General features: G+C 42.1%; 1 protein-coding gene across 1 annotated transcript in view; it reads right to left on the reverse strand.

Annotated features, from left to right (window-relative positions):
• Positions 1-14,585: 14,585 nt before the first annotated feature.
• CWC27 (CWC27 spliceosome associated cyclophilin) overlaps positions 14,586-16,996 on the reverse strand; it is a 93,356-nt gene continuing 90,945 nt past the window's right edge. Inside the window, exon 14 of the mRNA XM_088528476.1 lies at positions 14,586-14,874. Coding sequence (XP_088384602.1) covers positions 14,712-14,874 — 163 coding nt within the window. The 3' untranslated portion in view covers positions 14,586-14,711. The remainder of the gene's footprint in view (positions 14,875-16,996) is intronic.

Here is a 16,996-nt window from a genome sequence, read left to right on the forward strand (position 1 = left end):
GTTGTTTTGAAGCCCGAGCCTTCCGCTTAGCCAGGTGTCCGAAGGGATGTGAACTGGCGCATTTATTCCATTTTGTCTTGTGGCTTTTGTTACCCCGTACTGCAGGAATTCTTTTCTGTAAATGTATTTTTGCTGATTTTTTTTGGTGTGTTAATTGGTGTGTGATCTTGTTATGAAATCTCTTGCTGTGATCCCCGTAGGTGGGGATTTAATACACAAATACTTCAAGTGCTTTTTAGAAGACAAACAAAACGTGATGTCTGACTCCAGCATGGTACCAGGTTCTAATTCAGTGATGCTTGTATGGGTCTTTTGAGCTCCATTGTAAATTTTCTTTCTTTTTTTCTTTCTCTTTTATTTTTTGAATGTATATAATAAGTCTTCTTTTTTTAAAAAAAAAAATATATTTTTCTGATCATCAGAAATGTTGGCAATAAGAGGTGAGCATGATGATTAGAACAGCTATGAGAACTGCCACTTAATGAACTAAACATCTCACTGAAGCTAAAAATAGTAGCATTTCTTTAAATTACTTCACACCAGTGAAGTGTAGCAGGCTCTTAACAGTGCTTCCCACGAAACTCCTGCTCTCCTTTAGAACTGTGTGATAAACTCTGGACCAAGGTGTGGACAGGCTTGCTGACAAGAAGCTTGAAGGCCTGTGAAGACTGTACATTTGCTTAATCATAAATGTTGTTCCTATAACTGCAGTTACGACTTTATAAGCTTCAGTTTGCTGGAAATGTTCCTAACTTCAGTTCTTGGATAATAGCCTCACTTCATTGATTATATGGTGTTTTGTTCAACTTACTTAGAATGGGAAACAGTAGGAGAGGAGATGTTTAAAAGCATTAATGGGCTGACTGACTACCTGACTTTGAGCTTCATGTGCCAATTCAAGTTATGACAAGAAAGTTCATGTCTAGAGTATTTATAAACTTGACAGCTCTAATTTTTGCCCTCAAGAACTCAAGTGCACAAATACACAGGTGTGAAGGTGTAAAAAGACATTTAGATCTTCTGATCCTAGAGATTTTTCTTCTTTTGAAGTTAATTATAAATAGCAAGTACAAATTAAGAGGATGAATTAATTTCCAGAGTAAATTAATAACATAATTTAGAGAGATTCATTTGGCAGCAGTCTTGTATGTTTGGGAGGGATTACAAAAAAAAAAAAAAAAAAAAAAAAAAAAGGATGTTTTGACCTTAAATTAAATTATTTTTAATAACTGCTTTCCCCTTACATCTTGCTTTAATCATGCACCAAAGTTCAAATTGTGGTGTCTGCACTTATAAAAGTCTCCACTTACTTACTTAAGGGCATGACTGAAAGAATCTCTTCAGTGTTGAGCTGTGACTCACATGCCTTTCTGCTGCCTGGCTGTATTCTCCAAAGGATTATTTACATGTCTTCATTCCTTGTGGCACTTTTGAAATTGTCCTTAAGTGGTCGGATGTGTCTGCCGCATTACTGAATTAACTTCTGCGAAGCTGGAGCCCATCTCTGGAATGAGCACACTGGGCTCTGCTGCCCAATGCAGCTGCCTGTGCTGGATCCTCTGTCGGGAAGAACTGCTCTCTCAGACTCACAACTGGGAACCAGAGCTGCAGTGTCTCCGGGTGGGTATTCTCCAGCTGCACATTGCATTCTTGCCTCAAATCCACATAAATGGCCATTACAAAACAAGCTCTTTCATAGTGTTAGGTGATCGATACTGAAGGTGAGCAGACATCCAAAGAAACCAGATGTTTCTCAGCTGTGTATTAACTGCCTTCCCTTCATCCTTGCTATTTACATGTCTCATTTCAGACTCATAAAAGTTTTGATTTTATCTTTCCCAATGAGCACTTCCTATATCTCTGCCTGAGATAGACATTTGTTCCCTGTCTCATTTTTCTCTTTATGAAATGTGGTAACTACATTCTTTCTTTGGTTCTTTAGCAATACTGGTTTCTCAGTAGGCTATCATAAATACTTTCTATAAGATTTCCTGTTTCCCAATCTTCTGCCTTCATAATTTGGTGATTAAAGTCATCTGGGTCTAGTGTTTTGCTGGCTTCCAGTAGTTCTAATTGCCTCCTTATCTGTTTTATGGTGAGGGTAAAGCCTTCCAGCAATTCACTCCCCCAAGCCTAGGAAAACAAGCCTCAGTTCCTAGGATGTTATCTGCTTTCCTTTTGTGTGTAACCATGTGAAAAAATAATTCAGACCTGCAGTGTATTAACCGTCTATCACTAGTTTTCGGCTTTGATCTTCCAGTATTTCACCTGTAGCTTTTCCTTTTGATTTGATAGCATGCTGATTTTTATTATTATTATTGTCCTTTCTCTGTTGCTTTCTCCATGTAGGCATTGCTTTTGCTTACCTTTTAAACAGTTTCAGTTCTGTCCCATAGTCATTGTCTTTCTCCTTCTCTGGGAAATATAAATTTCTGACAAACTGTTCCACTAGTCTCTTGTTCATACTGCAAGCCTCTGCTTTTATCCAGAATTTTATGTATTTTACTGCTGCCTGTTTATTGCAAAATGGCACACTTGCAGGCGACTTTTCCTCCAACACCTCATAAATGAGCTTTCATAAAATTTCACCTCTAGCTATTTCAGTTATTCTAAATATGCTTTCCTGTGCCCAGTGAATATTGTTGATACTTTTTTAAATCTCTCTTTACTAATTGTCTAGAACTGTAGGGCTTAGCCAAAAATCCTATTGTACCTGTTACTATCCAAACAAAAAGACAACCCACAGTGCTTGCAATTTTAAAACCCCTCATTGTGTGCTCTAAAGCTGGTGTGCAGTATGTTCTTGTTTGGTTTTGGAGGTTTTTGCCTTGTTTTTACACTGGCAGGGGTGTTTCAGTTCTGTGTGCAGTAGCACTCTTCAGTTTGGGAGAGGAAATGTAATGAAAATTGGTTGAGTGCAAGTGAATACCCCAGGAGACTAGAAAATGCAAAATCAAACTAAATGATCAGATGAGATTTAGGCATATGAAAATGAGCTATATGAAGAGGCTGGATTGAAAATGGTTTAGGTGCATTATTTGTCTTTTCCCTCTGAGATCTATCAAATCATGAATAGTTACCTGTCACTTAAAGATGAAACAAAATGATTTGATTTCCAGACACTCTTGGTAACATATCCCTTTTCATACGTGCTTTGCATCTGCATTTGCTCTGCACCATTTCATAGTTGGCTTTTCCAGCTTCTACTGCAAGATTTTTGTAATCCTACTCCTCTTTGGCCTGCAATCTACGCTTCCCAAGAGCGAGTGCAGTTTGACTGCAGCTGAGCTTCCCTGTGAGCCCCCTGTCCTTGCCTGCCTCTCTCTCCATCATGTCCCAGGCTTAGGAAGCTGTGAGCACCCATGGCTGCTGTGCTGCAAGAATGAGGCCTTGGCAACCTCAACGGGAAGTTCTTCAAGGATCCTGGTGGGACTAAGTCCTGCATTGCTGGCCTAGTTGAGAAATTCCAACCAGGACAAGTCTCCTGGCAGCACAGCCCTTCCTTTGGTAGTTGCTTTTCAGACCCACTACTTTTTCTCTCAACTCTAATGCTGACTCTAATCCTAAAATTTATGTCCACCCTACGGTAGGGAGAAGCACCCCATTGCTGGCCCAGGTGAGAAACTCCCGACAGAACGGCTTTCTTAGCAGCACAGCCCTTTGGCTATGTGTCAGTGCCTGTGGATAGGGATCGATACCTGTCGGTACAAGCACCTGACGAGAGGTGTGGAAATGGACAGGCATCAGCAGGTATCGCTGTGCAGAGCTGGTGATAGTACCGGCCGCCCACCAAGAGCGAGGTGGGGCTGAGAGCGAAGCTGAGGTGCGTGTGGGGATGGAGAGGTGTTGATGCCTATGAGCAGGGCTACTACCCCTGGCTGTGACACGTCTGGCAACTGGTACCCAGTGCGGCCTCACAATACTGTGAACGGCCAACGTGGATAGTGGCTGGTGTGGCCTGTGAGCAGAATCAGTACGAGAGCAAAGGCTGGAGGAGGCCTGTGGGAATGGGGAGCCTATGGCTTGTTTCCTGTCCAGGTAGGACCTTTGGAGTTACAGGGGCATCCTTCATTTCTCAACTGTGTTTGGTGGTGCTGGTCTACGTTCTGCAACCCGTGAGCCTCCTTCCACTGTCCAAAGCCAGGAGAGGTCCTTTAGGGAGGTCCTCTGTACAGAAGGGATTTGGAGGGGTTCCAGATGGTCCCACAAAAAGGGGCCTTTTGGTGGTCTGTGACTGAACTCTGCCTAACCTGAGGGGATCCTACCGGCCAGGGTGGCCTGTCAAGCGAGGACAACAGGCCGCGAGCTCTGCCCGCTCTGAAATGCTTTAGCCATGAGGAGGCTGGCCTCTCGGGGTGCGTTTTGGTGCTCCTCTGGCCAGTGTGAAGGCTGAGGGGATGCTGAGGTGTGAGAACGTAGCTGTGATTGGCCACGTGTCTCCTCTTGCCCCAGCTGCATCCAGATCATTTTTCTGTAAGAGGCTTCTAGGAAAGAGACTTTTTTGATCAGAGGGGACATAGCAATCGGTTGGAGTCAAGCTGTTATTTTAACTACGGCAAGAGAAGATATGCATGTGGCTTTGCAAAGAAAAAGCATAGCAGAATGCTCTCTGAAAATCAGGGAAATAGAGGGGAAAATGTGCTTTAAAGAAACTCTAGGAAAAAAAAATGTAGAGAGAGAGGGGGAAACTGAACTTTCATCTGTTATTTGTTGTCTCTAAATAGGGTTTTTATATTATGAAGAAAACCAGTAATGACTTCAGATTTAGGAGTATGTTGAAAGATATTTTGAAAGAATGACTGAGACTTATTTCCTCTGGTAACATTCATATTTCATGCAGCAGCCATTTCAAAGTTAACAATTTTGGAGTCATTAACCAACTCTGTGCAGAGGAACTGACTTTGCATTTAATATTTTCTGATAAGGGAGAGAGAGCGAGCAACTCTTTTTTTAAACGAAATTATTTATATTAACATAAATATAGCTGGAAGGTGGATTTACTAAAATCTTTGAGGACACACAGTGTGACCCCTTAGATAGGTTTTTATGCTGGATAGTTCTAAATGAATTTTGTGCAATGCTAAGTAAGTGCTAACTCTATGATCTTACATTAATGTTGCAAGAAAATCTAAGCCTGACTGTGAAGGGGAGGAAGAAGCTTTCTCTAATCTGCCAAGCAGAGCTTCTTGCTAGCACCTTTTCAGATAGTTCATGAATAAAGCTGATCTCTTAATCTATTTTAATGGCATTTGCATTCAGTCTATTTTATGAATCTAATGCTTTTGCACAGGAAAAATCCTTTAGAACTCTGCTGAGAAGGAATTCAGTGGACAGCTTCTAAGAGCTGTGATAACGCACAATTGCAATTTGTTTCATGGCTAGTTTACTAAATATACTACTATAGTTTATATACAAATATAGTTTACAGTTTCTAAGCCTTTGCCAGTTTTGAACTCAAAAGTCCACCAGAAGAGCTTTCCGATGAATGGAAAGTCTCCAGATAGTCTAAGACCTTGAGCTTGAAATCTGGTTTCCTGGCCCTGCTGAGTCAGTGCTCGGTGCCTGACGCTCTCACATAGCCCTGCACAGGTGTGGACCACCAACCAGAACTTGGGCTTTGAGCAGGAGTAGCTTCCAATGAGATCTCCGTGGGATGAAGCACTTTTATTTAATTTTTATTTGTGAGAAAGGAGCCAACATGGCAAGAAACAGCAGCCTGTGCTGCTGAGCGCTAACGGCGCTGAGCTGCCGTTAAACAGCAGTGGCCCCGTTGGCTTGTGCCCCGTGACAGCCCAGGAGCAGGTTTGGTGCAGGTGTTCCTGCCAAGAGAAAAAAAACACATTAGTGGCATCTGTGCAATACGATGGGACATTCGACCTGTGCTTTTGTATTCGGTCTTCCTCCAAGACAGTGCTTGGCAATAGCAAAATGTAGCTCTAGTTAGCAACATAGCTAAGAGTAACTCGTGATGTCAATTAGATAAAACTGAGGTCCTGCTGGGCAGAAGAGGAACAATCGCTTCAGTGCAACCAGGGTATGGAGAAGCGGCACTGTGTAGCTCTAACGCCTCCTGCTTTGCTCTAGCAAGAACACAAGCTTCCTGTCAGCGTGCAGCACCGAAGCGCAGTGAGGGGCAGGCGAGCAGGACAGATGGCGGAGGCTGGGTCCGAAGCACCGCGAGCCTCTCTAGCCGAGGCACATGGAGACCCTGCAACACCCTTCTTGGAGGCAGCGCATGGAGCTTGGCGGCCAGAGGGACCCTGTTGTGCCCAACAGGCCCTGGACTTTCCTGGGAGGCCAGGAGTCAGACAGGAGGCAGGCCCGTCTGACTCACCCAACCTTTCATTCAATTACTTTTATTTAAACTGAACCTTTCCATTTAGACCTGAAAAGAGGGTCCATTTAGCACAGGGTAATGGGGCTTGTAGTCAACAGGTAACTAAAAGTCAGTCAGCCGGTTTAACAACTTGGCCTGTCTCCTGGCATTCCTACAGCAATCTGAGGAGAAGGGCCTAGGAGAAAGCACGGCCAGGAGGACCCACAGACATGCTGCTGAAGGAGATGGGAATTCACAGTGGTTCTGACTATGTGGAGAAACATCCTGAAAAAGTAGGATACAGTTCAATGCAGAATACCATGCTGGGGAATAATCAGTTGAGCAAATAGGAAATAGCTGCTAATGAGTAGCTCACATGCAAAGAATCCGAGGATTACGAGGGTTCACAACATGAACATGAGTCACAAAACCATGTCACTGGGTAAGGGGGAAGCAAGGCCTGTGTTTGAGATCATTGGGAATCGTTGGGAGTCTTATAATTTGAGATTCACTGCCCTCTTTTTCAGCACTAGTGAGGCTTTGAGTAGGATGCTGCTCTTCTTTAGATACCATAGCCAAAGGAGGGCGCAGGCCAGCTGGGAGAAAAGCTGGAGATGATCAGTGTGAATGATTTAGAAACATACAAAACATGGGACTGGTAAGGAAAGAATTAAAATTCGGGACTTTTTATTCCAGAGAAGAAAATGTTGAGAGGAAATGTTGTGATTGATATGTCTTTGAATACGTAAAATACGGCTGCAGAGAGGAAAAGGGAAAAAAATGCCCCCCATAGTCATGCAGAGTAGGATAAGAAGATACAGACCTAACTACAGCAAGGGATAATTCACTTACTTAGGTTTTAGCAAAATCTTTGCTAAAATCCCTGCATCACTACATCCCTGTATAATACTCAGGAAGAGGGGTTATAGAAACCTCTGAATTAAATTATGTAGTTACATTTGATTCTGTTATCTATGCCATGTCTATTCCAACCTGAAATCATGCTCAGTGCTATGTAGTTGTCTGGTGAGCCCTATAAAAAGAGGCTACTCTGTGTAAGTAAGTGCTGTATATTAAGCACAGAGCCAAAACATATGAAAAGAGGACCTTAAGGAGTATTTGTATCATAGGAAGCCCACTGTGTTTTGCTGTAGGTTTTGGCACTTATTCACTACTGTTAAATAACTCTAGACTTATCTTTTGTTCAGGTTTGACCTTTGCATAATATCACCATTTTTTTCATTCTTAGAGTTTTTGCCTGTATTCTCCTTTCCTATTGCCTATATTTCTCAGGGGTATAAGGCATTCCCTTAGCCTGTGAACCTACTCCATGATAGGATTTCTTTAAATCTTTTAAATCTTCTTTTGGAATGTACCAGCTCAGCCTCAAAGCTCTCTTTTCTGATGCGTTTGTATGAGCCAGAAAACGCGCACTTCAGGCATTCAAGGCCTGAGTCTTTATAGATAATTCAAGGCAATGAGTCTTTGTGCAAGATGTCTGTGGAGATGCATTTCAGCCAAGTAATTTAGCCTTTTTTTTTTTTTTTAACTATATTCCACAGAGGGTGACCAGAAAGTGTGCCCTGTGTGTCCAGAGCTGCTTGGCATCAGACTGACTTGGCCAAATTCATCCGAGTGCTCTTGCTCCTCTCTGCTCACCGGTGGCCTTCCCAAGTGCCATGTGGTATTACTGCAGAAACAGCAAACACTCTGTCACTCTCAAAGCCTTTTCGCTGACTTTCCACCTCCAATTTGAGGTCTGAATGAAACTTTTGATCTCCAAAGTGAAGGGCAGCAGTTGGAACAGTTTTCAGATACTTGTGAAATGCAGATTGGGTAGAAGCATGAGAACAGCCGGACAGGAGAGAGCAGAGCTCCATGGTGGCCTCCACTAGCAGAGCTGTTTTGACTGTTCTCAGGAGGTTGGGTTTTTTTGACTGTTGGGCCTGTTTTCATAAAAACATTCTCAAAAGCAGAAGAGCAGTGCTTGCCCTTCTGTAGTTTCTCTGAGGTGCTAAAGAGCCCAAAACATCTGCACGTTTTGGAATTTTCCTAAGTGTGGACTTAAAGAAACAGAGGAAGAATGGTAGAAATTCCACAGTTCTACAGAGTAAATAAGCATTAATTTTCTATAATGACTGTAGTAGCTATATGCTGAACCGTGGATGCATGCAGTTTTACCGGGAATGCCTAGCCAGGTTTTCCCATGCCTACAAAGCCCCGTTGCTGGCCTAAGATGCTTGCGCGGCTGTGCTGTTTTCCCAGCTCCTCTGTCAGCCTGTGGGGTCTTGGCTTGCGCTTCTCCAGATCCTGTTTATGGTACCCTGGTGTCTGAGGCACTGGGGTGTTTGCAGCTGGGGGCTTTGCAGTGCTATGACACTTTGGTGCCCTGGCAGTGCTTTTCTGCTGCGGATTTTGTAAACACCAAGCCCTTCTGCTTGGCTCTGTGAAGGTATTCTGATAGTCTGATTGATAAGGCAAGTCAAGTTTTCTTGATTAAAAAGGACTGTGTGTGGCAAGAACAAACCACTTTGCCTGTTTTCTTTATGCACCAAGATGTTTGAGGAGATAAGTAGTCAGCAAAAACTGTTATTGTAATAAAATGTCATTATCTCTTAACTAAATTATCCTTTTAAACAGCACGTTACAGGAATCAGTACTGACATCTGAGCAGACTTTGTATCATCAAAAACTTTGCATCCTCACCATAACTTTACCCAGTAACAAAGATGAGTTTGCAGTACAGACTGCTTTTAGACTTTACCCTGATCACTTGCACCTCTGAAAAAAAACGGTAGTTTACCAGAAAAACTGCTGCAAGTTGACTAGAAATAAAGTCTGCGGGTCAAATGTGCCTTCTAAGAATGGAGCTGGAGAAGCAAGAAATGCACTTGCTTTCTTTTGCCAATTTCTGTCTGAACCTGGTGGGGCTGGTACCAATTCCCCTGGCTGGGAGCGTCTCATCGGCCCTGACGTGGCTGCAGGATCGTTCCTGTCAGCGCCCGGCCTGCGGCCTCGCGGAGCCGCGCGCATCGGCCCCTGCCTCGTGTCTGAATCGTATCCGTTTCATTTTGAGTATTCAGGTAGCTACTGAATTCAGACGTATTTCTCAGTTGTGTGCTCATATTTCTGGTTAAGTCTAAGAATTCCAAAAATAATATCAGAGAGGAAAACTCAAAAGCTCTTTGCTTTTGTGGCTTTTTTCAGTGAGGCTGGTTTTAGGCCATATTTCCAATGATCAGTCTGTACTCTTTAATTCTGTACTAAATACATAAGCTGTCTCTGCTACAAATGATGTTTTTTTAGCCTCTCCATATAGCCTATTAAACAGTAGTTGGCCTATTTCCATCCCCAAGGAGAAACCTTTGGCATAAATAATATTGTCATTTGGATAGGCTAGACATACTTTTGCAAAGTGACCTTGTAAAAATATTGTCTGAGGTATGACTGAGCCTAAATTATATGACAGGGCAGTAGTATATTTTGGTCCCTCCTGAACCACCTGAAGTGAAAACAAAAATCAGCAGAATGCATCACATGATTGAAAGGCTGAAGAAAACAGCCTGTTTATTTGCAGTCCTTTAAGTAAATTCCTAGTTTGGAAAAGCCAGATGTTACTTCCTGGGGTATTTCTGTCTGATGATTTTAGCCTTGAAATAAAATGATAGGAAACCCTGGGAGGAGACTCTTCTGCCTGTGAATGCAAGTCTGGCCTGGTTGGGTCAGGGTAATTTTTTCCTCTCTCTTTTACAGCTCTCTGATGTTTCTCTGTGACATTCATTAGCAGGGAGTGCATGAGTATTTGGGTGCTTTGCACGACAGCAGTTTGTTCTCTGTGAAATGTGCAGGTTTCTGTATCCCTTTGAGAGATGATCTTAAAAGTAAGTTTTTTCCTAATCTGTAAAGCAGTGATACATATTACAGCACAATATCCCATTTACTTACTCATCCTCCTGAATCATTGTTCAGTCTTGAATATGTACTACAGCATCTTGCCAACTCTATTCCAATTCATAAAAGTAAATTAGGCCAACCAATTTACAAACTTAAATGTACAAATACCTATCTGTTTTCATATTTCAGCATTAGAAATCACTCTTATGCTTATTGTGTAGAGTTTACTGAGGCAAGAGTATAATAGAGTTGTAATAATTTCTGAAACGACTCTATGTATAGTGAATTGTGCTTCTGCTTTCTTGAACCACGTTCATGAAACACAGCTTGCAAACAGTAATTAATAACGATGGAAATTGAGGTTTAGAAATTACTGTTATTTCTGCCATTGCAGTGAAGTTATTTCAGAGATGAAAGACCCCGATCCCTGATAATCTAGGTCAGCTCATAAAGATGTTTTGGTATAATCGGAAGCTGCAAAAACAGGTGGAGAAGCCCCGTGTCGTTCCAGAGGAGCGGCTCCCGGTGCTTGCTGCGACCGCGGAGCGTCCCGCGCCAGGCGGGGAAGGAGCCGCGCTGGGAGGGCCGCGTTGGCCCCGCACACGTGCTGGGCTCCCCGGCTGGGGCTGAACTGTGCACGCGACTCTGGAGCCAACGTCTCAACAGCTGCTGCAAAAATGTCCTCTTCCAGATCGGGTCCAATTTAAAGAGTTTCATCTTTTAATGCCTGTGGAAAAGAAGCTACAGAAATTAAAGCCTGATCTAAAGCTATTCTGTCACAGCACATTTTTAAGAATAGAGGAGTGCAAGTGTAGAATGTAACCGTAAGGATTCTAGAGTGGACTTTCAAGTTTGTATTCCCCATTGGCTGGGACATACGAATGCTGTATCTTCCTGGGTGCTGCAGCCAGTGCCTCACATAAACAAAAATCAGGACCATTGCAGCAAATAATGTTTTTTCCATACTTTTTATTACTTTTATATATATATATATATATATATATATATATATATATATTTTATATATATATATATATATTAAAAAAGGGAGAAGCATAGGTTGGAATTCCTCCCACACCTCCCAGTTTCCATTTATCTCATTTAGAAGCACTACCAGTTGCCCATTACAGGTTGCAGTGGGAAGGGTCTTGGGCTGTGTTCAAGCTTCCAAAGCATCAGACGTGTCTTAGCAAGGCCAATAGCATCATGTTAGTGAAACAGGCTGCCCTATTAATCACCTTCCAGCTTTCATCTTTTATGTACAGCTTAACACAATTGAGAGTGAACATTTTCAGCGCGGTGCTGTTTTGTTATGCTTTTCAGCTGTTGCAGAGAGTGTTTTTTTTTTTTTTTAATTAGTTGCTTTGGAAGCAGGGAGCAGTGCCCGCGGAGCCTGTGCGCGTTCTCCAGCGCGTGCGCGGCGCTGCGGGACGGGACGCGGCGGCAGAGCAGCTGATCCAGCCTGCGGAGCAGACACCTCTGCTGCTCACAGAGGTGACCCACGAGCAGCCAGGGCACAACTAGAAATGGGGAGAGACGTGAGCTTGTGCTCAGCCACAGGAAAGCCTGCTTGTGGAGCACAGAGCTCAGGATGTGAGACTTTGCGAGAACGGTATGATGCCCTGCTTACCTGGCTACATATCTTGAGTGCCATGTGAGCTGCTGGAGTGGTTTCTGTGTGTTTGGAGCACAGATGGAGGCGAGTAAGGGCTTGTTTCTTTAGTGGAATAAACCTGCTTTCAGATGCAGCACCTAGAACTGTTCCACTCTAGGCTAATTTATGGAGCATGGTGGGTTCTAAAAACGCATGGAGAAACCATCGGGAAATGCCATGTCTGCTAGATCCTGAACTCACAGGACAGAAATAACAGTGAGATAACTAATGTCAAAGTAATGTGAAAAAGAAAGCGAATCCAGAGGGATCACCAGCGAATCGTGATGGTAGCTGAGGGGGCTGTTGGATCGCAGCAGGTCAGGGTAGCCACCTTCGGGGGGAGCCTTGTAGCCTCTGCGATGGGTGGTTGTCAATCCGAGGGATTCAGCAGGAATGTTCTGATTTTTTCTATTGGTCAGCAGGAGCAGCTCACCTCTGGAGAGCAGGAGGGTGCTACAGCCATGCAGCGAGCTGGCAGTGTCACCACTCTGTGTTCCTGCAGAAATAGTGGGTTGCTAGTGCCATTTTGGTTTAGCCCCTACCTTTGTGCTGTAATGCAAAAATGGAGTCAAATTTGGACTCATGCCCTATTAAGCTTGTTAATGCAAGTGTAAATAAAATTTTAAAAAAGGTAGAGAAAAGCCAATGATCTCTACAACTTTAGCAGTGGGCTTTTCATATAAACTATTCATATGTCAACACTGCTATAAGCATCTTCAGCCTGGGTGAACTGGGTGAATTTCAAAATTAAATGCTGTTTTATTTGTACTAGCACTGTGTAGAATTTGTACTAGCACGCTGTAGAACCATAGGATTGATCAGGTTGGAAGGGACCTCTAGAGTCATCTACTCCAACCCCCTGCACACGCAGGGTCACCTAGAGCACGTGGCACAGGACTGCGTCCAAGCGGGTTTTGAAGATCTCCAGAGAAGGAGACTCCACAACCTCTCTGGGCAGCCTGTTCCAGTGCTCTGTCACCCTCACTGTTAAGGTTTTTTTTTCCTTAAGTTCATGTGGAACTTTTGGGGGGACTTAGATATACGTTACAACTATGTAGCAATTGCACCGCCTGTTCAGGCACCAGGCAGCATTTGTTTCAGAGACCTGAAGCAATTTCAATCTTTTTCCTAGAAGCTCTTGTTCTTTGAGTTTAAGGAGCATTATTTGAACGTGTCTATACTCTCCCTACTGGAGGTGTCTCTGGTAATGTGCTTACCTTTATGGTAAGTAAGTAAAATGCAGCCCTGCTTGTGCCTGGTGAAATGAAGTTTGACAGTTCAGAGGATCTGATCGGCTCACTAGCAATAACGACTTTCAACACTTCCCTTTTCACCCAAAACAACAAATAAATAGAGAAGACTTAGCATGCGCCAGAAGCTGTTCTTAGCGTTGCCAATGGCAGTGCAAGAGCAGGGGCTTAATGATTAAATAGCTTTGACTAGCCAGCTTGTGAATGGCAGGGCTTAGGAATGCAACTCCTCTTAACTTCTCCACACCACGGTACAGTATCGTTCACTCAGCCTGAGAGCATCATGACAGCTTTATACAGGAACTCACTTCACACCTCTGGGTTTTCTGCTTATCGCAAAGATTACACCCAGCACATTAAAGCCATATTGTGCATTAATCTCCCCTCTGACATTTGGGCCGCGTTACCCCACTGATGCAGGGTTATGTATCCCACACCTCAGACCCTATCAAGAAACTTGGCAGTGGCAGTTTGATAAGGGCACCATCTCTTACTGAATTTGTTCTAAAAAAACATCAGCAAACCCCTCCTCCTGGCACGCTTTTTAACGACCTTGTTCACGTCTGCCCCCGGCTTTAGACAGGGCCCACAGGGGCAGGTCCGCGTCCTGCAGCAGCAGAAGTGCCCTAATGGCCTGAGGCATCCTGTTTTCTGCAGAAAAACACCAGACCCTTAAGGGAAAAAGCTGGAGAAAGATTTGATCTTCTCCCGGAAACTTGAGATGCTGTTAGTTTTTAGGTACTAAAATAGTTTCTAAATCTGAAATTTAGGTTTTTAATTGAATGGATTAGAATTTTAATCAATTCTATTTATCAATATCAACCTTCCCAGTTATTTTATACAGAAAATGCTGCCTTAGTTATGTGTTACTGTGTTGCAGCACTTTAAGCAGCCACAGTGGTTCAACTCAAATTCTCTTTTGCTTAATGCAGTAAAATTGGGGAAATAACACTCCCAAAATTGTGTCTTATCCCGGCTTTCAAACTAGCACTGGAATATATATTTCAAGACAAGGAGAAACTAAGTAAATTCTCAAATCAAATTTACTTTGATTCAAGAAGGCGGGGATTATTCTAGGGCCTGTGCTCTAAGTTTGGACTTTGCACATGTATGTACCAGTTAATTCTGTGAGAGAGCATCTTGGGAAGGCACTGCTTGCTGCTGAAGTGTTTCTGTACCTCATCTTAAGAAATAAAAAGTGTTTTAAATCATAATTTCAAAGCATGTCAAAGGACTTCTAATCTTATACCTACTTTAATGAATTTTCATTCATTATTGAATTTTTTTTTGATTATCAAACACTCATTAAACAGTGATAGCATCTACTGCAATGAAAATACAGATCAAAATCAATTTGGCTGTTTATTAAATACATAATTCTAAAAACCTTTAAAGAGCAAGCTTGGACAATGCACTGAGAACATTTTCTTTACTGCACAACTGAAGAAACAAATGATAGCTCTGCTGCAAAACTAGACGACAGGTTCTTGAGAGATCCCTTTTCACACTTATTCTGTGGTATTTTTAGGAACTACAACTAAAGACAGCCAGTGCTTTATTGCAGTCACTTTTCAAGTCAGCCCTGGCTAGTTTCATTTTATCTCCTTTCCTTTTTTTCTCTCATTATCTTTTTGCTTTCTTCTCTTCTCCTCTTGTTTACGGGATTCCTGGGATCATAGATCTCAAAAGTGTCTTCGTCCTGCATGCTGGCGTCTTTCACCTTCCTGCTTCTGTCTTCAAACTGAAGCACATGTGACATCCTACAAAACAGATGAAGCAGAGCTCAGGTACCCTGAAAGACTGAACCGAGGATTTGTAATTATGATATGCCCAGAAGGATTTTAACACTAGGGTTTCTTTTTGTGTAGAGCTGAAAAAAATCTGACTCTTATTCCTTAGTAGAGCCAAGTAGTATTAGAAAATCTCTTTTATTAAAAACAAAACAAAACAAAGAAAAAAAACTTGAAAAATACAGCTAGAGTTTGTCCTACTGGGTTTCACCTTAGACATTGAATTATCTGGTCTTGCCTTTTTCTTCCCTAAAGTACTGCGTGATTTTCCTGGGGGGGTTTCTCGAGTTCTGCTAGTCCTGCTAGTCGCTTTGCGCTTCCTTTCAGGGCTGTGGCTAACTGCGAAAAGGGAGAAGCTTGCACGGAAAAGGGATCAGAAAGGGAAAGCTTCAAATCCTTCTGCTCCTTAAACAGCTTCAGCTCTTAGATAACACACTGAACTATTTTTTTTTTTAATTCAAGCCCATGTTTTTCTGTCGTTGATTAGCAATCTTCACCACACGGGTATTTCCCCATTTGAGCAAACTCCCAGTAGCCTGAAAACACGACCATAACGTGGAGTCAAGAGCCGGGACTCTGCCCTGCTCAGGGGCAGGAAAGCCTGCAGCTCATCACCCCTGGCCTTAGCAGGGGATCCTGAGGTGGGAATTAATATAGAAGCTGTCAGAAGACTCCCAAGTTTTAGTGCAGACAAACAAAAATCTTACAGAAGTTCAATTATTTGCTCTACTGAAGGAAAAGGGAAATATGAGGGGAAAAAAACACACACACACAAAGAAGCCTACAAGTTAACCAGCTGTAAACTTATTGATTTTTACTCATAATTGAGATACTTTTCTGTATCACTGGATGTGGTTTTACTTTAAGTACTTGAGCTTGGTTATAGGATTAACACTTCTTACCAGAGCTGTTACCTTTTCTATGAAAAACCCACTTGACTATTTAACAAGACTGTTGAATATACAGTAATAGTAAAGCTGCTACACAGAAACGAGCGGCAGGAAGTACAACATTCAACTAAAAATAAAAATCTGCATCCAAGAAGAGCTCAAGTGCAAATATTCATATATAGAGAAAGCAAAAAGAACAAGCTCAGTTACTGATACAACAACACAGTGCTTTTGGAGAAATCAGATGAAATTGATAGCTATAGACTGCATGGGATCTATTTGAATGCACTGCAAAAATCCTAAAAACAGTAATTGTGATTTTTTCTATTTTCAGCACAATCAAGTCCTGACATGTGGGTTTTACTAAGCAGAAATGAGAGCATGCCTCCATATATTATCAAGTTCTATAAGAATATTTCTTAAGGTTGTTTCCAGCATATAAAACTTCTAGTTTATAATCCTGTACATGTTAACGCCGGAACTTATTTTCTTAGTCATATCTACAATCCAGAACAACATAATGTACCATCAGAATGACTCATGATTGCATATTTGTAGTTTAATTAGAAAAACATTATTTCACAGTGGAGGAACTGAAGTAATCTATTTTAGTTAAAATGCTTTGTGCATTTGTCATATTCATCTGAACTTACTAAGGATGAGCATTAGGTATATTTTTTTAAGAATGCATATCAAATCTCACTATTTTTGTATGAATTAAGGTAGAGACCCAAAAAGGTAGAGTTGTTCTTTGCTAAATGGTCCTACAGTGTGTATGTGAGTGTATGTGAGTGTACTCACATTTACCCATTTCTTGAACTTGCATTTTTAAAGAAGATAAAACCCACTTGCAAGCTACAAAAAGCAGGAATTAAAAATAAATAAATCTCTAATTCTTCAATCAGACCATACAGTGTCCCAGCTAGCCTGGGAATCAGATGCAGAAGCTACAGAGTAAGCAAAGTTTATTCCTTTCCCAGAGCTGAAAGAAGTCACAGTCTTGGACTCCTATTTATAACTTTCCACTGAGGTGCTCCCAGCTGTGATTAAAAATAAGCCAATATTAGGAAAAATTTCGGTATTCCCCGAATGAATTTCAGAAGCAGAATCTCATAGGTAAAGCAATATAAACACAGACTGTAGTGAAGATTCCAAAAATATTTTTCTGATGTAAACTTAAGCTTATTTTTGCAAGTCACACA

This window comes from Tinamus guttatus, unplaced genomic scaffold, assembly GCF_059628265.1.
Source record: "Tinamus guttatus ecotype Peru unplaced genomic scaffold, ASM5962826v1 Tinamus_guttatus_pri_ptg000309l, whole genome shotgun sequence".
In the NCBI taxonomy this organism is placed as follows: domain Eukaryota; kingdom Metazoa; phylum Chordata; class Aves; order Tinamiformes; family Tinamidae; genus Tinamus; species Tinamus guttatus.